The 22,464-nt window shown below is 44.7% G+C and overlaps 1 protein-coding gene across 1 annotated transcript in view; it reads left to right on the forward strand.

The window, feature by feature from the left end:
• The first annotated feature begins 267 nt into the window (after nucleotides 1–267).
• Nucleotides 268–22,464, forward strand: part of SEMA3E (semaphorin 3E) — a 222,878-nt gene continuing 200,681 nt past the window's right edge. The window contains exon 1 of the mRNA XM_063308265.1: nucleotides 268–475. Coding sequence (XP_063164335.1) covers nucleotides 364–475 — 112 coding nt within the window. The 5' untranslated portion in view covers nucleotides 268–363. The remainder of the gene's footprint in view (nucleotides 476–22,464) is intronic.

A 22,464-nucleotide genomic window follows, 5' to 3' on the forward strand; every position in this document is an offset into this window, starting at 1 on the left:
CGGCTTTGCGGCGGGGTGCAAATGCGGTTCCCGCCTGCCGCCGCGCGGCAGATGCGCTGGGAGCGAGCCGGGGAAGACGCAGCCCCGCCGCGTGAACGCCTAGCTTTGTCTCCCGAGGCGGCAGTCTTGCGCACGGCTCCCCCCGCCCGCACTTTGCGGGAGATTGGCCAGCAGGCGAGCGGGGGAGCGATGCCGGCCGCCCTGGACCCCCGTGGGACCCGCCGCCAGGGCCTTCCGCGCTCTGCGTGAAAGGAGGGGACGCCCCAAATTCACGAGAACTCCGAAACAGTCAAGTGGGAACTTTTCATTAATTAGCCGCCGGGAGAGCCCCGCTTAGAAGAGCCAGGCTTATCCCGGATCAGCATGGCAAGGCGAGACCTCTTCATCCTGGCGTTGGCCTTGGTTTTTCTAGATCTACGGACTGGAGGCCACGCAGCAGATACGAGTCAGCCGAGGTTGCGCCTGTCGCATAAAGGTAAGGCGTCGCTCTACTTGGGGGAGGTGACACTTAAAAAAAAAAGTGCTTAGCAGTTAGCAAAGCTATTTCCCTAAATTGCCTTTTCGCTTCTTTTCGAGGCTTCCCATTAAACGAGAGGGAGCGAGCGTGTGAATGTGTTTGTTTCCAGTCTAAGCAAAACGTGTCCGGATGCGTTAGGATACGGAGAGGAGGAAGCGAAACATTTCTTTCACACTTGGCAGGCGTGTTTCCCCCGTGATCCAGCGGTAAACAACTCATCTGAAGAAGTGATGCCGGTTTACAAGACATCCCAACCATCCGTCTCGCCAACCCGACTCGCGTTCAGCTTGCCTGTAGCTCTGGCACGCTGAGCTTATTAAGTGGAAAATCGCCGAGTTGCGCGATCTGTGTAGGGACCTATCCAGGGAACTGAGACGGAATCCTTAACAGAGGTGCCCAGAGACCACTTGAGGACTTTCGTTTAGTGCGTGAAATGCTTAAGAATTCAGTCTGTCTCTCCCCCTTTTCCTCCCATCCTTGGAATCTAGTTCAGTTTAAGGAGCAGGTGGGGGACTGAATTCTTAGAGCAAATGAATCATCTTCTGAACAAGCAAATGTCATCGTGTAGCAATTACACTGATGAACAAGCCTGATTCTAGCTGAATTAGATTGCCCAAAATAATTTTTTAAAAATCTTTGGCTTTGTATCCTTACAAATCTGTCCCCCCCCCCCCCCCACACACACTCTCTTTCTCTCTATGATGGAAGATTGACCCTCCTCTACCCCACTGCAACTTCTTGCTCAGTCCTGGAGTTTGAAATCACCTCATGCTGAATCTTGAATTAATGCCAGTGACATGATGTAATTTGATGAGAGGCTTCTTTTACATAGAGATGTGCTATTTGCATATTTATTGACTAATTTTGGCTTTGAATCCGTGGGACAACTGGGAAATGTCCGGTGTCCCTTACAACAGCATCACATGGTTTAGGTTGAAATCTTAGATTCCCTGGGGTCCCATTGAAGCCACTGGTACTTTGGGTGGGAGGAAAACACACATAGAGTGTCATAAGATCTATGAGGACCAAAGGGAGGCACTTAAATGTCAAAATAGTATTCCGTGAGTGTTCACTTGGAAGTGTCACCTCTTTTGTTGAATATTGTCATGTGAACCTGCAGCTGAGTGCAGTTTGCTGACCGGGTAATATCTGGGGTTCTGTAGTTAGAAATTACTTCCGCTGACTTCAGCGAGGCTTATTCCAAAGAGACAACGCAGAGTCTTACTGTCTTAAATGGCAAAGCTGTATATATTTATTTGTGCGCCATGCCTGATTAAACTCTGTCGGCTTACATCCAGGCGGGATTAGGCTGTTCTGGTTGCAATTGTTTGCACATCAGCCTGAGAGTAAACCTCATCAAACTGTGATGTTTTTATCTGAGAAAACTTGTGCAGGTTGCATTCTAAGAATGGCTGCCTCCAGTACTGTGGGAGGATGGTAGTCAATACAGGTAGGATAGTTTTGGAGTAATTGGTGATGATCTTGGTTTTTTTAGTGTCATCAGCAAGGGAGAAAGGCAGTTACATTCAGAATATTACTGGCTTTTTTTTTTGGTGCCTTCGAGTCAGTTTTTTTAGTCCTGGCGACTGTCTGGACAAGTCCCTGCAGTTTTCTTGTTAAGATTTCAGAACTGGTTTAGCCATTGCCTCCTTCCTGGGGCTGGGAGAAGGTGACTGGCCCAAGGTTACCCAGCTGGCTTTGTGCCTAAGGCGGGACTGGAATTCATGGTCTGCCAGTTTCTAACCTGACCTAAGCACTATACCAAACTGGCTCTACTACCAGCATTGTTGTAATCAATTATTGTAAACTGCCCAGAGTCCCCTGCTGGGAGGAGATGGGCGGGGACAAATTAAATAAACAAACATGTAAATAAATAAATAAATAACCAAAGATGTATTCTTGAAAGAGCTAAAATTTATTCTTCGCTTCATAGTGTAGCCTTTACATTTTACAATAACAGTTTCAACTGAACCTTCTATAGTAGAATCCACCATACATTCCACATAGAAATGTAGACTAATTGCTGACTACTTTCAGCATTGTGGGAAGGAAATCAAGCTCGAGAAAGATTTCTTTCTAACAGCATTTTACTAAGAAATTAAAAACTTTACTGGGATATCTTTAAAAATATGGGGAGAGGGGGAGAATCAACTCAAAGGGTATACTTGATTGTAATTATGGAAATAGGTTTGTTAAAGATTGCTAAGAGGAAGCTGATTGAGATATGTGTAATCTTATTGTGACCCACTGAACTGAATAGGGTTGTCTTCTCACTGGGTGGGCATAGACTAAATGTGTCTATATTCACATAACCCGCTTAAATGAATCAGTGAAATATTGAGAGGTTGAATTTGCATAACATGCTAAATTTCAGTCTTAACTTTGGTTGTTGTTGTTTTACAGCCCATGTTGTTTATGATTCATTGTATTGTGTAAATATTGTATGGACTAAACATGATATAAGAATAATACAGCCTTACTTACTTATGTAAGTAATCTTCAGAATATACCTTGAAGTTTTGCAAGGAATACTCCAGGAATTGTAATTGTACTTTATAAAGTAAGTGGCTGCTTAACAGAAAAAAGAAAAGTTGGAAATAGAGAGGGCCAGTGTGGTGTATCAGTTAAGGTAGGCTGACCATATTTCCTGGAGACAAAAAATGGGACTTTGGGATGGCAAAACGGGGCAGGGCTGGGCGATGGGCTGGATTGGCAGGCAGGAACTTCACCGGTTTTCTCGGGCTGGGAATCTTCGGATTCCTTCGTTTGCGAGAGGCAAGGCTGGGCTGGAGAGTCTAGTGACCGGTTGTCCCCGACAAGCCATTCCTCCTCTGGCTGTGCTTTTACGTTCTTTTCTTCCTGCCGTTTCAAGGCAGGAGCCAATCAGCTCACCTTTGATCACTGCCTATCAGCCGATCTGTAATGATGGCCTATTCTAAACACCATCAGACTCATAAGCAGGATCACAAAGATATCTGATTTATTAAAGAATAGTATGCAGGTTCACAAAGAAAGCTGAGAATGGAAAAAGCGCGCCAAATGCAAACTAAAAAACCCTCAGTACAAACGAGATCCCTCCCCCCATAGAATCTTCCCAGGCTCACAATCCCAGGTGCTCCTAATGGCTTCTGATGGTCCACGGGAAAAGTCCTTCAGCAGAGCACATCACCCAAACACATTCCATTGAAATGAACATAGATACAGAGTTTGGCACAAGGTTTCACAGCAGCTCCCTCCCAACAGACACGCGTGTCAGCACCATGGCATGTGAAACGTTACGATGTACAGTGCACACTGAAACAGTGAACATGACATACTGCCCCCAAAAGGAAGAAAACATTAAGCGGAAGGTTTTAATGGGTAAGCCAAGTGTCAGATTTCAGCACCTGGAGAAAATCCTTCTGTAACTGACAAGGAACTTGCATTTTCCGCTTCCCAGACGGGGCTGGGGGTGGGGTTGCCTGCGCACGGGTCTGGCTCCGAGTGACGGCAACCAAGCCCAGTTGTGGTTCAGTGAGAACAGTCCCAACTATATCTGCCACATGGTCAGAGTCCTGAGGCAAATGTGACAAAGCATCGGCCAGAAAGTTTTTCTTTCCCGGGATAAATTTTAACTGGAAGTTAAAGCGACTGAAAAATTGAGCCCAGCAAATCTGTTTTGGACTGAGATGCTGGGGGGTGCGGAGGGCTTCCAAATTCCTGTGATTGGTCCAAACCTCGAAAGGGCATTTAGCACCTTCCAGGAGGTGATGCCAGGCTTCCAAAGCGGCTTTTACAGCAAAAGCCTCTTTTACCCAAACATGCCACCGGCGCTCAGTTTCAGAAAATTTTCTGGACAGATAAGCGCAGGGTTTTAAGTGATTTTCAGAATCTCTCTGTAACAATATAGCCCCAACCGAGGAGTCAGAAGCATCAACTTGGACTACAAAGGGGCGTTCAGGATTGGGGTGCTGTAGAATAGGCTCAGCAGTGAAGAGGGTTTTTAACTTCTCGAATGCTGCCTGGCATTCAGGCGTCCAATTCAGCACTGCCCCAGGGGTTTTTACCTTGCGTGTATCTCCCAAACCCTTGGTACGTAGCAAGTCAGTAAGGGGCAAAGCAATCTCAGCAAACCCCTGGATAAACTGCCGATAATAATTACTGAACCCTAGGAAACTTTGTAATTGCCTCCAGGTGCGGGGACGTTCCCAACTTAAAATCGCCTGAATTTTTTCAGGGTCCATCTCAATGCCCTTGTCAGATACCCTATAGCCTAGATAGTCAAGTTGGGTTTTGTGAAATTCACATTTGGAAAGCTTGGCATAAAGCTTGGCATCTCTAAGCTTACTTAACGCTTGTTTGAGAAGGCGTTTGTGTTCCTCCTCGGATTCAGCGTAAATGAGCACATCATCCAAATAAACCAGGACCCCTTTAAACAAATGATCATGTAATACTTCATTAATCAATTGTATGAAGACTCCGGGCACCCCTGCTAACCCAAAAGGGAGGACTTTGTACTGAAATGAACCCAGTGGACAATTAAAAGCAGTTTTCCACTCGTCTCCAGCTCGTATGCGGATACAAAAATAGGCTTCACGAAGATCGAGCTTGGAAAAAATCTTGCCCTTTGACAAATGGACTATCATGTCTTTCATTAATGGTAGAGGGTATTTGTTGCAGATCGAGACGGAATTTAACCCCCGATAGTCCGTACAGAGTCTAAGCGTGCCATCTTTCTTTTCCTGGAATAGCACAGGGGCCCCAACTGGGGAATTTGCAGGTTCAGTAAACCCCCTTGACAGATTTTTGTTGATAAAGTCCCGTAATACCCCAAGCTCCTTCTGAGTCATTGGATAAATTTTTGGCTTGGGCAATTGAGCGTTAGGAACCAACTCTATGGCACAATCAGTTTTCCGATGGGGGGGGTAGCTGATCTGCTTCCATTTCTCCAAAAACGTCTGCAAAATCTTGGTATTGATCGGGCAAGCCTTCTAAACGTGCCAAACTAGGGCGCAGCGTGGCAATTGCAGCCCTTCCAACCCCCGCGCTTGAAGCCCTCTCTGCGGTAGGGGCTTGGTAAAACCCATCCTTAAAAGTCAGAGTTCTGTGTTCCCAATTTATATCGAGGCTTCGATAGGTCAACCAAGGAATTCCCAGAATTACTAAGGGGTTGCCAACAGGTGCTACTATAAATTTTAAAGTCTCACGGTGGCTGCCCATTTGCATTGCGAGAGTTCCAGTGAAATGGGTTGCCACCCCCCACCCCCCCGCCATTGAACCATCCAACTGTGTGAAGATCAAAGGCTGCTGGAGGGGAAAGCTAGGCAGGTCCAAAGCAGCAACCAAATCAGGGTGAATCAGACACCTGGAACACCCAGAGTCAACTAAAGCCCAGACCTCTGTAGTCTTTGTGTGGGAGCCCAATTTCACTTTCACTGCTAGAGTGGGAGAGTCAGCACTCACCATAGCTGTCATGTTCATCGTTCCAATGGTTTGAATACATCGTAACGTTTCACATGTCACTCTCCTGTTCCGTGTCTGTCATTTGCGGGGAGGGGAATTTCAGCCGTGCCAGGCTGTAATCTCCTTGCTGTTCTGCAGGAATGTATGTTTGGGTTATGACATGTCTTCAAGGTTACTTTCCCAGGCCGATGTGTGACGGTTGCCAACACCTGGGAGGGGGTGGTTGCTATGGTGGGGCGAGGGGCGGGATTGGGTTTGAAGCGAGGGTATTTAGTTTGTATTTGGCGCGCTTTTGCTCATTCTCAGCTTTCTCTGTATTTGCATACTATTCCTTTAATAAATCAGTTATCTTTAAGCCCGAGCTTGTGAGACTGAGTATTTGGGTTTAGGCAATCGTTACATAAAGCTGAGAATCATAATGAAATTTTCCGCTAGCCCCCATCCAAGCCTTTGGTGAAGGGGAGAGCTAGCGATGACTTTAACAATGGATGGACGAATCGGGGCGCAACAGCGCTCCAGCGGGGACGGCGTGGCGGAAGCTCGGTCGGGGCTAGCTCATGCCACCTGGAGACCCCAATACCCCACGTTTCCGGAGGTGGAATTCGCTGATCGGCGGGTCAAGCCGCAACGGGCAGAGTCGCGGGGGAGCGACCTCAGCGCGGTGGCCGGTAGCGATGTTCCGGAGTCGGGGATGGGTTTGGAGGTGGAGAGCGGCGCCCCGGTGTGGTCCCCGGAGTGGCTGGCATCCTTGATGGCCCAGGCTGGGACGCGGCGTGGCTGCATGGTTCCGGCGAAGGAGGGCGGCACATCGGCATTTTCGTTGGAGTGGTGGGTGTTCCTGCTGACCGAAACCGAGCTGCGGTGCGAGCGCTCGGAGGCGCAGCGGGACTGGATGAGGAACTTCCTGTGGCTGGAGATGGCGCTGCTCCACGGGATGCAAGCGCGGCAGGAGAGAGCCATCGTTCCTGCCTGTGTCAGCGCCAAGAAGGGTGCGGCCTCGAGGGGCCTGGGCTGCGTGGAGAGCGGCGGCGGTCGGGCGGGATGCAGCGGAGAGGCCGAGGTGAGACAGCCCGCCTTGGGGCCCGAGGAAGAAGGCGACGCATTCATCGCACTGAGGGCGGAGGAGGTGGACCCACCGAGCGAGGCTGGCGATCAGCGAGAAATCCTGGATTTCGGGCGAGATAGGGGTGGGTTTCAGGGCTTTGTTTGCTGGAAGCATGTCCCTCCGGACTGAGTGGAGGGGCGGGGCTCTGTGGTTTGCTTTAGCATTCTCATGCTGTTTAGCCTTTTGCATTTATATGCTGTTTAACCACTGTAACCTGTTCCTTGCGTTTTGTCATGATCGCAATGTTCAATGCTAATATCTGCATCGTGAAAATTTTCATGCCAATGCTTAGATCTTGTGTAGAGATGAATGGGAGCGTTTCACATGTGGATTCTTTGATGCGTGTCTTCCTATGTATAGGTGCTGATGCGTGTCCCACACTGTAAAATCACTTAGCCCGTCTTTATTCTGCCTAGCCGCATGAACTTGCTGCTTAGTTTAGTTTCTTTAAGGGGGGCGATATGTCATGTTCATCGTTCCAATGGTTTGAATACATCGTAACGTTTCACATGTCACTCTCCTGTTCCGTGTCTGTCATTTGCGGGGAGGGGAATTTCAGCCGTGCCAGGCTGTAATCTCCTTGCTGTTCTGCAGGAATGTATGTTTGGGTTATGACATGTCTTCAAGGTTACTTTCCCAGGCCGATGTGTGACGGTTGCCAACACCTGGGAGGGGGTGGTTGCTATGGTGGGGCGAGGGGCGGGATTGGGTTTGAAGCGAGGGTATTTAGTTTGTATTTGGCGCGCTTTTGCTCATTCTCAGCTTTCTCTGTATTTGCATACTATTCCTTTAATAAATCAGTTATCTTTAAGCCCGAGCTTGTGAGACTGAGTATTTGGGTTTAGGCAATCGTTACAAGCATCCTCACGCCCATCCTCCTCCACCTGCCCGCAGGCGCTTTTCATGGCAGGTGGCTGGCGTTTCCCGCCGGCTCCTTAGAGTCATCTTCAGCCTCTCCCGAGAAGTAGGGTACTTCTTCAGCATTGGCCGCCCCCTTGGCTGCTGTCATCCGCCGCGATGGGGGCGGTGATTTGGCTGGCAGTTTGGGCAATCAACTGCTCGGTGCCCTTCCTTTCCGCATCGGAGACACTGACCCCTTGCATAATGCCGATCTCTCTCCTCTTCCCAGGCTCTATAGCCTGGCCGGGCAGCAGTTGCAGCACTTCGGGGTCCCCTCGTGGTGGGTGGTCTTTCAGATCTTCTAGCTTGCATGAAGGTATGCTGAGCGTGCTCAGCCTTGCCTGCCAGACAGATCCATTTGTATAATGACTCTGGGTCGTCTCTACACAACGCCCACCATAGGACGTCCCTGTTGAGTCCCTCTTTAAACCGTTCTATTAAGGTTGACTGAGACCAGTCGGGGATTTTCCCAGCTAAAGCCTTAAACTCCAGGGTGTAATCAGCTACAGACAGTTGGCCCTGGGTAAGATCCTTCAGTGCCTTTTTAGCCCTTGCCTTGGCTAGAGGATCCTCAAAATGCAGCTTTAATGCCCACATTAATTCCTCAAAATCCTCAAGCTCAGGGGATTCAGCCTCACTTAATTGAACATACCAGTCAGTCGCTCGTCCCTTCAGGTTGGTGGCAATGGCAGTTATTTTAGCCTCTTCGGAAGGGAAATATGGTCCAAAGTGCTTCATATAACTTTTAGCATTAGTGAGAAAGAAAGACAACTTAGTTGGATCCCCATCAAACTTGACAGAAAAGTCTTTCACCCCCGCTCCTGTTGGAGCTGAATTAGTGGCTGCTGGAGTGGTTGAGCCCCAGGTTACAGTAGTTCTCCCTCCTCAGGGTGGGGACACTGATGGATGAACTCTGCAGGGTGGAGATTCATCCCGGCGCCGTCTCCGGCCCCGCTCCGCCGGCGGTCCAGGTGAGGGGATGGAGGATGATTGCATGGAGCTGGAATCTCCTTCACGCCTCGGCTGCCCCCCCATGACAGAGACAGGGCTTTTAGCATGTACTCCATCGATTCTAATTTGGCCTCTACTACTCTTAGCCTTTCAGGGGTTTGAGATTCCCCCCTCCCTCGCAGGTTAGGCTGTCTCCCTGCTGATACCGTGGTAGATTCTATGTTTGGGGTCAGCGGGAACCGATACTTCCAGGACTCCTGGGACGTCACTGGCTGGGGTTCTCCCATTTCGTCCCAGGTGATCAACTCTGCAGGTGATTCGCTGGGTGCTCTGGTGCTCTCCCATCTTCGGATTCTTCTCCCTCAGGGCTGGAGCTCAAATCCTACTGTAAACCTGAAGGTTCTGGGGTGAGGCTCAGTTCTCCACTCCTGACTGTTGACTCGGGCATCAAGCCAGTCGGCTCCTCAAGTCTCCTGGTCGTGCATTTGGATTCGGCCATCGTTAATGTCATGTTCATCGTTTCAATGTTAAACGTACATCGTAACGTTTCGCATGTCATTTTGCTGATGCGTGTTTAGGTTGGGAGGGGAGGAGGATTCTGTCTCCTGGGATCTTATCTGTATTCAGCTGGATTGGAATGTGTTTGGGTTATTTCGTGTGTTCAAGGTTTTCTTCCCAGGACATCAGCAGAAATTGTCACCAGCACCTGCGGTGGGGAATTTGAGACGGTCTGGGCGAGGGGAGGGATTACGTTTCCACCGAGGGTTTTTAGTTTGTATTTGGCGTGCTTTTGCTCATTCTCAGCTTTCTCTGTATTTGCATACTGTTCTTTAATAAATCAGATATCATTAGGCCTCTACTTGTGAGTCTGGTTTTGTTAGGGTAGGCAATCATTACATAAAGCTGAGAATTCTTAAAAGTTTACTGTTAGCCCCTTTCCAGATTTATCTTGTGAGGGAGTAGCGCTAGCGATGACAGAACCAAAACCCCAAACCGGGGAAAGGACATGAGCGATGGGGAACCCGACTCCACGGTGAGGAGAACGGAGAGGGTCCCTACTCGGGAACTATCTGAGGTACAGGAGATTTCGAGTTCCAGTCCGGAGGAAGAGGAGGTTGGAGAAAAAGGAGCCCCTGAGCCTACTGAAGAGTCACCCGGTGAGCTGATCACTTGGGATGAAGCACGGGGACCCCTACCAGGGATGTCCAATTCGTCTTGGAAGCAGCGGTACCTGATGTCCCCAATCGTTGTGAGGCAGGACGGGGGAGGGAAAGAGGATTCTCAAACCCCTGAAAGGATAAGACTATTGGAGGCCAAATTTGAGCTGATGGAATATATGCTAAAGAAACTGTCAATGGACTGGGGGCCCCGGGAGAGGGGGAGAGGAGAATCAGGCACCAGGTATTTGTCCCCTTCTCCCCCTCCTCGCTCGGTGGAAAGAGGCAGGAGAAGGCACAGGGCTGAGCCAAAATCTCACAGCACCAGGCATTCGTCCCCTTCTTCCCCTCCTCGATCGGTGGAAAGAGGAAGGAGACGGCACAGGGCTGAGCCAAAATCTCACAGAGTGAGAATTTCGAGGTCCCCTCTTCGAGAGCGGAGATCTCCAGTATCCAAAAGAAAGACCGACCGCCCAGATGTGGCGAGGGGCCCGCCTGGAGCCGGGGTTAAAGACTTTACAGTCAAATTTGACGGGGATCCAACTAAGCTGTCATTCTTTCTTACCAATGCAAGTAGTTATATGGATGAATTTGGACCGTATTTCTGTTCCAAAAGGGCCAAGATAAATGCCATTGCCACCAAGCTAAAGGGGCGGGCTGCTGACTGGTTTGTCCAGTTAAATGAGGCGGACGCTCCTGAGCTGGAGGATTTCAAAGAATTCCTGTGGGCATTCCTGTGGGCATTTCTGGTTTTGTTAGGGTAGGCAATCATTACAGTTAACTGTTTTCCCTCACAAGAAACTAATCTTGGTAGGAGCTAACGGTACAACTTTGGTGATTCTCAGCTTTATGTAATGATTGCCTATTCTAAACACCATCAGACTCATAAGCAGGATCACAAAGATATCTGATTTATTAAAGAATAGTATGCAGGTTCACAAAGAAAGCTGAGAATGGAAAAAGAACGCCAAATGCAAACTAAAAAACCCTCGGTACAAACGAGATCCCTCCCCCCATAGAATCTTCCCAGGCTCACAATCCCAGGTGCTCCTAATGGCTTCTGATGGTCCACGGGAAAAGTCCTTCAGCAGAGCACATCACCCAAACACATTCCATTGAAATGAACATAGATACAGAATTTGGCACAAGGTTTCACAGCAGCTCCCTCCCAACAGAAACGCGCGTCAGCACCATGGCATGTGAAACATTACGATGTACAGTGCACATTGAAACAGTGAACATGACACAATCCTGTTTTTTTTCCTTTTAGGTTTCCTGCCAGGTTGAGCTCTGTGGCTTTCCCCCCACCATTTCTGCTGAGCTCCCCCTCCTTCCAAAGTCAGACTGCATTCTGACAGGTTCATGGGAACTTTCAAATTTTTAAGTAAGATTTTTTAGAAAACGGGACAAAATGGACATTTATATTAAAACGACGGGATGGTCTGGAAATGTTAAAAAAATGGGACTGTCCGGTTCAAAATGGGACGTATGGTCAGCCTAAGTTAAGGTGTCAAGGGACCCGTCTGTACCCTAGAATACAGCAGACCCCATCACTTTGGGCCAAACACATTCTCTCAACCCAACCTACTTTGTGGGGATAAAAATGAGGCAGGAATACTATGTAGTATTGTAGGTTGCCTTGCAATCCTGGAGGGTATAAATCAAATGAATGAATGAAAATAAAATTAAGTTTAATTTGCTACAATACCATAGTTTTGTTGGCAGTGTACTTCAATTTATATTTGGTGTTGCTGGCCGTATGACCCAAGTCCCAGAGAGTTGGCCTTTGTAAGCATTGTACACTTGGCAGTCTAATTCATCAACATCAGAAAATGTGCCTGGATTGCTGGTGCAATATTCCTTTCGGGCTGATCCTGCCCTCTGGATAAGGATGAGGCAAAACTTGTCTCTTGGGAAGATAATGGTTTGATTGAGTTCCCCACCCCACCCCCTTCAGATGCATAACTTTTTATCTCTACATTTATAGAGCCTTCAGAATACCCTAGCAATGATTCAGAATTTTTTCCCCTTGCCGGGAATAATAGCTGCAATCAGACTATTCACAAAAACTATTGATTTCAAGTCCAGTACTGCAGCTATTATAACATTCAGCAATCCGTTCCAATTAAATAGCTGTACTAACTCTATATTGGATCTCTTCTTCTTGTGCTGCAAATGGAGATGGTGGCACCACAGAATAAAATGAACCTTGGTTAGCATTTTTGCACAATACAGGATTATCTGCCAGGTCTGGCTAGCTTCCTATAAGGTGTCCCTGACATAATGCCTTATGTTTTACCATTAGTTGAAATTTATAGGATATTTTACTATGTTTTATTCTGAGAATTGCATAGAGTAACACATCATCATTTTAGTTTTGCTTGCCCTTTGTGTGAAAAATGCCACATTGAGTCAATTTGGGCTCATCCATGTCAACTGGCCTATATTTCAACGTGCTCACATTGTTAAAATTAAAATTCTGCATTCTTCTGCATGGACATTGATCCAAAATATAAAGAATTAAATTATCCTTACAGTTTTTCCTTGGACAGTGGCTGTGGTTAAAGTAATGATGCAAAACCCAAGCAGTGAGAAGTAACGTACCTGTTTGTACCCTGGGAACAGCCATTGTCATGTTTCCAGTCCAAGGAATGTAGCTTTCAGACACAAGAAGAATGGCCAGATGCCAGGCAACAGGACTCTCACCCACCTCAGCTGTAGAGCCCACAGGATGTCTCTTTGAGGGCTGAGTATACATGACCAAAAATGACATGAAAATGTTAACACTCCCTTTTCAGCAAAAAGCTTCCTTTTTCGTTGGGATTGCTGACATGTGTTCCTCTTCTTAATTGCCTCATTATTATTATGACTCAATATTTAACCTTTATAAAAGTACATAGTGTTCTTACTATATGTTTACTCCTGCTGCTAGAGTTTTATGTATTAATATCTAACATTAATAAATGCTTATACAGTAACAGTCATTAATAGAACCAAAGAGCAGCCTCACATGTTCTCAAGTTGCTTGTTCAGTTTCATCTGGAGTTGTTTGCTTTGCAACAGTGCAGGACATACTCCCGGGGGTAAGCTGGCCGGTACCATGTTTCTGAGCCGCACTCAAAGGATGCTGCTGAGGCCCGTGGTCCTGGCCTTCTCTTGTGCTAGGAGGTGCCTGCCGAGGAAGCCAAGGAGAAGAGATACTTAGTCCAAAGGGAGCTCTTGCTCCACAGCCTCAGTCTCTTTCCAAATGAGCTGCTCCTCCTGTAACAGACTGAGAACTAGCATCTGCCTAGGCCGTCCAGTTTCTGAGTCAGACACTGTTGGTATTCCAGATGCTTTCTGCTTCAGGGTTCCCAAAGAGGAAGAAAACTTTCCAGACTTTGCCAGAAAGGCCTGCTTGCAAAAGAGTAGGCTTTGCATATCCTTAAGAATGACCTCTCCTGTACTTCACTTTTGACTATGTTAATGGAGAAAATGCCAACACGGAAGCTACATTAAGGGACACCTGCTTATAATGCTGATACGAAGATCAGGGCTCAGTTTAGGGCCTCCCTATATGTGACATTTATAGTGATAAGGGATTGTTGAATTTCCGTAAGGTTATTCCGTTTCTACAGCTTGGCCAGCTTGGTTCCTGCTTAGCCTCAGTACAGGAAGAACCGCTGTGAAAATGGTGTTGACAGTGGAGTTGCAAGGCAGGTGGTCTTCCGTTGGCCCAATCTTGTTTCTTCATTCCTGTGTGCTCATTTGACTCATCCTGCTTCCCAATTCTGCCCAACCTTTCTGTTGCCAAAGGCTATGGTGCCTCATCAGTATTTCATTTTTTTTTAATCAAGTGAGTGAGCTTTTCTTTCTCACTGCAAAAAAAAAAAGATGTGGAGCAGCAAAGACAATGGAGAGGCACTTACTAAATAGGGATTTTGATGCTCCCCATGAAGACAGCCAGAGGGGACACTGGATGATTCACAGGAAGTCCTGAGCATTGTTTGGAGGATCCTCACAAGGCAGCACGAAAAAATGCCTGGAGGGTGGGTCTGTTCATTTGGCTGTGTGGAAATAGCCTTAGAATTGGGGTGACCTATGACCCACCCTTAAGCCTTATGTGAAATTTGTCTTCACGAGGAATAATCTCAGTTTCATCCAAGACATTTCCACTGCATGAATTGGATTGTTCTAAGTGGCTTCAATAAACCTGGTTTATTGGAACTGCACATTTTATATTTTTTTATGAAGACAAAATAGCAAGTACAGTGATCAGATTACTTAACTTTGCTTTTTTGAAAAACAGTAAATACTTAATTCTTCCAAAACTTGCCATTCAACTTCACATGACTTCAAAATTGCAATTATTCATCTAGCTAATCTAATAAGGTTGGCTAGATTTTGAATGGGAGACCACTTGGCAATCACATGGCTGCAGACTGGACTGGCAGTGTTTTTAAAAAAGCAAACATCCTGGGAGAAGGCAGCCTAGCACTGTGCTGTGCTGTGCCACCAAAGCAACATGGGATGTCCGTGTCGGTACCTGTTGAATTTAGCTCAGGGAGCCCTATTTTACGGCTGAAGGTTTCAGTCTATTTTCAAAAACATGAAAAAAGGTGAAAAAAGAATGTGAAATAATGCCTTTTATTTAATAATAAAATGGTTCTTTTGCTTGACTGACCTTTTGTCATAATCGTTGATACTGGAACTTGCTTCATCAACAGTGAATTATGAAATGTGAGATACTCATTCTTAACTGAAGTACATTTTTCACTTCTTAAACAATTATTTAAATTTGTTTTATTTAGATATGTAACAACTGTAGAATGTTAACTGTGAGATAGGAAAGGGCTCACTAACTGTCCGTCATTTATTCTCAGTTACATTGAGAACTCTTGGAAATGTATTTGAAATATTAGCATTTTTGCAAATAACGTTACATTCCATTTTGCCTTGACTCTTTCCCTAACAATTGCCTTGGATTAATGAGGCATTAATCAAGGATTAATGGATAATATTGAATTTACATGCCCAAACATGTTAATAACAGTATAACTGGTACCTTCTGGCTCTTTCAGATAAACCCTCATTTTGCAAACCTATCTACATGTAGCAGTCACTTCAAGGCTGATCTGACTTTATCAGGTCACTTTTCAGAAAGCCAGAACACAAGTTTTCTGGCCTGTAGATCTCCTGCCACAATTCCAGTTGCTGCAGTGAGGATCTTCTGTAGATGTTATATAGATGTTCCTATGCATGACTATCCTCTTCCTAACATCCTTTTGCCACCACATTTATGTATGTCTATATGCTTGTTTTAATCTCTGTTGAGGCATTAATCCTAATCAGTATTTATACTCAGGTAAGGATCAGGAGGACATAGTTATGGGACGTGGTTCCTGCCCTATCATTTGTATCTGTGTCATCTTACCCACAAATCCACATCTTGCCATATCAGACAGCTGTATCTTCAGTGGAGGCTCTCAGCAGTTTTTGAAGGCAAGGCGATATTGCCACACAGTGGGAATCTGCTACATCAAACCAGAGGCCTGGCCTCTGGCCCTGGCACATGGAGGGAATAGGGCTAAGCAACCATTCTGGTAGCCACAAGAGAGCCAGTTCGGTGGAGTAGTGAAGCTGTTGGTTGGCATTTGGGAGACCAGGTTCATGTCAATCTACAATCATGGGGTGACTTTAGGCCAGTCACTCTCTCTCAAAAAACAGTTGTTTTTGTGAAGGAAAAGGGGAATTGGGGAATCCTATGTACTCTGACTTGATTCCTGGAGGAAAGGCAGTATAAATGACCATATAAGCAAACAACAAAACTGACATTTGGAAATTTAAGAATGCACCATGGTCTGTCCACAAAATGGCAACTGTGGTATATTGGGTGAGGTTGCCTATTTACCAAATGGCTACCAGAGTGGATGAGAATGGATATTTCTAAAACAAGCATATGCCAAAAAAATTGCTAAGGTTGCCTCATATCACCCTCTTTAGCTCCCTGAATATAACATATGTTCATTCAACGTCTTTATTGAGCCCCGTATATGATCCACTGAGTTAAGAAACTCAGTGGATCATACATGAGGCTCAGTAAAGATGATGCTGGAGGCTGATGGATCCGTGTGTGCACACAACACAGTTCTGGGGAAAAATGTAGGGGACAGGAAGTCTGACAGGTGCCAAGAGAGATGTCTGAGGACTCCCAAGTGCCCTATTTTAAGTATATGAGCAGCAGGGTTCCACAGCAAAAGGAATCAGATAATTGTGGCATTGGGAGAGTGAGCAAGATCTCAGAGTAGATATGATAGAAAAGGGTCACCAGGTAGGAGCAAACTGAATCTTGAGACAATTTAAACCAAACCATACAGGTAAGAAAGTAGGACAAGAGAGGTATAAAAAATGCTGTGGTGTCCTTAGTGGTTTCGAAAATGTTTTTGCACCAGAATGTACATGGAGTGTGTGTCAAAAAGGTCAAGATGGTGGCCAGAACCATGTGATCAAAACCCTAACCCTCAATGAATGAAACGGAGATTTTTTTTTAATTTGGTTGATGTGAGTTTGAGTTGTTGTAGCTCCTGGTGCCTAAAAGGAGTTCCCAGAATGTATTGCAACCAGCTGAAAAATCTTGGAAGTGGGACTGGGCTATTTTTCCCACTGCTGAATTGGCCAACTTATGAATCAGCTCACTGTGTGGCGTCTTGGCAGCTAACTATGTATTTAACACATCAGAAGTTCTCTAGGAGCAACTCAGTTTCATTTAATCAGTGGAAGAAACATATAAGCAGTGGACGCCCTGAGCTTTGCCAAGTGCCCATGCAGACAGAGCAAACATCTGTGTGTGGGGGGGGCACCTCTGTATGTGCCAATGCTTTGGTCTGGGCCTTTTTCCTAAGTGTAAGAGATTCTTGACTCATGAGATCACTGAAAAGTTAAAGCACAGCTTTGTATGGCTACAGTACCACCACACTTGTGCTCTCCTGTGCAGCAAGGGTTGCACGCAACAGAATGCTGTCCCTGCAAATAGTGGGGAAGTCGGCTTGACAGCGTGGGGAATGGGATAAAAGGCACCTATGATGAAAGTGGCAGTGCCTACCTGAAATTGGCTGATCTCAGAAACTAAGCAGGGTTGGCCCTGATTAAACCTTGAATGGGGATTACCTGGGAATTAGGCTATTGGCTAGATGGAGAAGTTGGAAAAGAAACCATGGAAGAGCAGTGATAAACTATGTCAGTAACACTGCTCAGAAAAATGCATGGGTGTAGGCACAGGAATTAAGCTTGATTGGAAGGCATCTTTCACTTTTATGTTGCAGGGGCATTGGGCAGCTCTGTGATGGAAGGCATGTTGTAGGCACCTTATAGCCTAGTTCTTTATAGTCTAGATACAGTTGTTTCCTGATTTCCTGAGGAAGACAAGGCTGGAATTCTCAGGCTTTTATAAGAGCGTGGAAGTGGCACCAATGCTCAGTATTGTCTTCTAGGTACCCTGCTGTGACAAATTCTAATTCTACTTTGGCAGCTTAGTCAATTACTGATAGCTTCTACACATTATAATTATTCACATGGCTTATGCAGACAATTGCACATTTATTTATATTAATTTGCACTGAGTTGGTAGTTCACATGTTTTTTCTTTGCCTGCAGATGTAGACTTGGACTGTGTATATGCACACACATGCATACACACATACCTTGGCTTTGCCTCACTCTGGTCTTTGGGAATGTGCAGGCTGTCTTATGGGCAAAGAGGAATCTACATGCAAACAAGAATGTTAATCAGAAATCTAGCATGTTGAGGAATTTCTGTCTTTGTCATTTTTAAAAATCAGCTAAGAATATATTAGTGTCTCTTTTCTATATTTGTGATATATATGCTCATAATCAAACCAAAACTTTTGTGGAAGCCCTTTTCTCCCCATGTCCAGGCTTACAATGGCTTCTCAAAAGTTGCAGGAAATGTTTGCCAAGGTTAATTCAATTTACAAAATGTTTTATGATTTCCTGGTTATAATCTATTCCTTTGAATATGTAGGAAAATATATAGGAGCTTTTATCCTGTGAATTCCAGAAGAAATGCTGCATGTAGAAATCAGTTATAACAGTTGTTAATGTGTTGTTATCTTGTTTTGTTTACCATATGCATTGCTCTAATGACAATGATAACATTAAAATGCTTCTCATTGTTTTATGGAGCTGGAAACCAGCACAACTCATACAAATATTGAAAGTCCCCATTTTCAGAGTATGGGGGAGATGGGCGGTGACAGAAATTTGAATATATAGATAGATAGATAGATAGATAGATAGATAGATAGATAGGCAAGATGAATTAGAACTAGAGATGGGTGAAGTAAAGATATTCCCATCAGCTTGAAACAATCAGATGGTTTCTCCTCCCCAGTGGAAATAAGTTGACTTGAGAGATAAGCCAATGTGATATTCATAAGTGCACCCAACCTCTCCGAAGTTCTTTGCCAGTTCTTTCCAACCGCTAAAACATCTACCCACATTCTTCCTGCAGGCCATCTGTCCCTTTGTCCTAGAGGACTATGCAGCAGGCACCTCCCCTAAAGTGGGGACTGATCTCCCTTTCCCCAGTGTGCTTTTTCCTGCACCCAGTGGCATCTGCTCATTTTAAAGAGGGACGCTGTTGGGGAAATTATTGAGATCCAGAATTCCTCTCTGGTTCACAGTTTAATCCAAGATGATGAAGCATATTGGAGTTTTGCATCCCCACTCAAATCAGATAGCTTTGGATACTGAGATTAGTATTATCTTTGATAGCTTTGTTTTCATTGGATTTTCAGAACTAATACATTTCTGTTGTTATCTTTTGGGAGAAGGCTTGAATAGAGAATATTACACCTCCATCCAAGCCTTGTTTATAACTATGGACTTAGCCCAATTTTCCCTGGTGGTTAAGAGGAACAAGGGCTGAGCATAAAGGTGGCCTGTCCACATCTTTAAACTCCACAAGTGGAAAAGTAACCAGGACATGTCACTGATCAGAATGTGATGCTCTGCACTTCATGTAACCTCAAGTCTGAAAGAGAAATAAATACTTATCTTCAGACTTGCAGACACAAATAATTCAAACAGGCACTGGTTTGGTAATTTGTGAAATGGACTTCAGACTTATGGTTCTGAGTTCGAGAGTGTTATCTTTCCAGGTTATGAGTGGCATTAGGACTGTGTGGTATTTTTGGCAAAAATCTTCTTTTAGCTGCTTTCTTCAGTTCATCCCTTCAAAAGACTTCCTTTCTTTTTTCTTTTTACACATAGAACTTGAAATGAGGTGAATATGTTTGACATAAGGAACATAGCATACTGGCCTGTTACTGATGATGATGATGATGATTTTAGGTTGGAGTGAGCATTATATGAAATTGCAAAACCTGAATGAACTGGATGTGCCTGTTTCTTTCCTTTCCTTTCTGTAATTTCAAACCATCTGTTGGAACCTTATATGGCAACTCAGGTCTCTACTGGAAACAAGTTATACTTAATGTAGGATTAATATTCTCAGTTTGATTTACTATATGCTTTGCATCAGCATCCATCTGTTTCAGCCCTTCCAAAGAACCACAGTCTATAAGCATAGTAAAATGTTGCAATTGGGAATACTAAGCATTATTAAATCTGGTGTCCTGGCTCCCTTCATTTTGCCAGACAAGGATGATCAGACAGCAATGGGCAGTTTGCACTAATTAGGATATCCTCATTTTTTAAGAAACAAGTTTTCCCAGGGGAAGGAAAGGATGGAAAACCATTTCAACTTACTTAAAATATTTGCTCCTTATGGAAGGTCATTTCCAGTTTTATATGGGAGGAGGAATATTCCTTGACCACGTGCCCAGTTTGCTGCAAACCCCAGGAGATACAGTTTTGTGCTGCAGAAATAACACGGAAGGCAACTAGGCCATGGAGCAGCTCAGTGCATGACAACAGTGACATACTGTGCAGCTGCTGTGCAGCTTGTCTGCTTGTATATTTATTCTGTTGGTACAAGTGCAATGGGGAGATTTGGTGTATCTGACCTAGACCCTTGACCAGCTATTGAGAATGAGTTGTGTTGGACATTCCCTGCAGCTACTATCTAATTAAATCTTTAATAAAGGCGGGATAAAAATTAAATAAATAAATAAATAAATCTGTGAATATCCAGATGAAATGTTGAAGCTTTGCACCGATGCCAATCCAAGGTATCAGTGGTGATTAAAAATAGAGTGGAAGATCACTTCAGATTCAATTTGAAATAGGTTCTTTGAAGCACATTGGGGAGAAGCAGATGATGTGTTTATGTATGTGTGTGTGTGTGCGTATTATTGTTATCAGCCCAAATCAATCTGTTTGCAGGATGAGGGCCTCTTTATTGAAAGTTATGGATCATAATCTAGCACAAGTCCACTGTGATTTGGTAGATAGATGGATTTTTTTACTTCGCCGTCTAGGGCTAAAAGAGGGAGGGAGGGAGGCAGAGAAGTCATCACATAACTGGCTTCAATGCCTAAGGAAGGACTATAGCCTGCTTCTAGTCCCTCATCTCAACTGCAACACTACACTGGCTCTCATTCATGTATGTGTGTGTGTGTGCGCACGTGTAAAATTCCCTGCTCACCCCTCTGGGTGGTATGTGTCTTCCTCAGCCTCGGGTCCTCTGCCAGAGGCCTGGGAGTTTGAGGGTTCTGTGCAGGATCTTAGCTGTTCCTAGCACTGCAGTCTTCTGGACAGAGAGCTTGGATGTTGTTCCCGGGATCTGTTGGAGCCACTCTCCCAGCTTGGGGGTCACAGCCCCAAGTGCCCCTGCCACCACTGGGACCAACTGTGAGTCTAGGATCACAGTTATATAATACATTTTGTTCCTCTTTTGCAGAAATTCAGATGTCTTCTTTTTAGCAAACTCTTATGTAATTTTCGAGATCCCAGATTGTCATGTAGTACAACTGGAAGAAATATACTTACTCTTCTTTAGTAATTTGTGCAGTGTAAGCGGTATTTGCTAAGAACAGGGGTAAAGAATGCTTAAATATTCCCCTGTGTACCTGAGGCATTCCTTTTGCTGATGGGCTTCTTGCCTGCAGATAATTTCTGAAGTCACCCAGATTGCAGTCAGCAACAGGCACCTGCGTAGTTTCACTTGAGAAAGCAACTTCACTAAGTCAGTGCTTGGAACTCTCTGAAGCAACTTCTCTATCTGTAGGCTATTTACACAGAGTTGCTAAAATGAAGCTTCCGTAAGTCAGATATTTGTCAATAATGGTAAGTTTATATAGATATACGTGAAATGCAGATCAATACATGCAGAAAGTTATCCAATATTGCTCTAGAGGACAGAAAATCCAGCCCCTAGAAGAACTGTGACTAAAAAATTCTGGATGCTTTCTGCAGACGTCAGTAGATTTAAGGTAAAGATTTACAGTATATACCACTTCTGTTGAAACTGGCTCTGAGCAATTTACATAACCTATTTTACATAACTGAGGTTAAAAAGTACAAGGTACAAACACAGATAACTATATAATTCAAACCCACCATTTCACCAGAGAAAAATGAAACTTTACATTCATTATGCTCCATATTACAAAGGAAGGAGCTTACAACATACATACATACGTACATGCTATTAGTATTATAATATAATATATAACGTGAGATGCATTTTATATATATATTTGGCGAGGACAACTGATGGCCCCTTCTTTCTTTTTGTCCCCCTCCAGGTTTGTTTTCTGTGCCGTCATTGTTCTTTTGTCTTGGTTGTTTTTGTGTTTTTTAAATTGTTCTTTGTTTTTAAATGTTTTTAACAAGTGTAAACTTCCAGAATTGCTGGGAGTCAGGCGGCGTATCAACTTAATAAATTATTAATTATACACATACACACACAACTACACGAACACACACACACACATTGTGGGTCTATTATTGACTTCTGAAATCACTGTATCAGGATAATATCTGTGAAAAGACTATTACTATCTAGAATGTGCAACCATGTATTGTATCAGAGGCTTTTGCTTTCCTCTGATCAGTTTCCGTTGCAGGGGGAGATTATTGTATGCCTCTGATGGCTCAGTTGTTTTCTACCTACTTTGTAGTCTGTGGCTGTTCCCTAATTTATTCTTCTTGTGAGTCTTTCTCAGTTAAGTCCATATTGTAATTCTCACTCATTTCCGACAGAGATGCCTGCTGATGCCTGTAGCTTTCCAAATGGAACACAGTGTGAATTATTCACCCTAAAATCCATGAGCTCACTGAAATGTAAGATAGGTGGAAATTGCAGTTTGTATCAGGAAATAAGGATAATTCACTACATAATGTATTGTACACTTAGCAAATAATTTTGAAGAGCCCCCCATCCTGTTGGTCAGAGTACATGATGCTGGGTTCTGGCCGATATTTGAGAA

Source organism: Candoia aspera, chromosome 7 (assembly GCF_035149785.1).
Source record: "Candoia aspera isolate rCanAsp1 chromosome 7, rCanAsp1.hap2, whole genome shotgun sequence".
In the NCBI taxonomy this organism is placed as follows: domain Eukaryota; kingdom Metazoa; phylum Chordata; class Lepidosauria; order Squamata; family Boidae; genus Candoia; species Candoia aspera.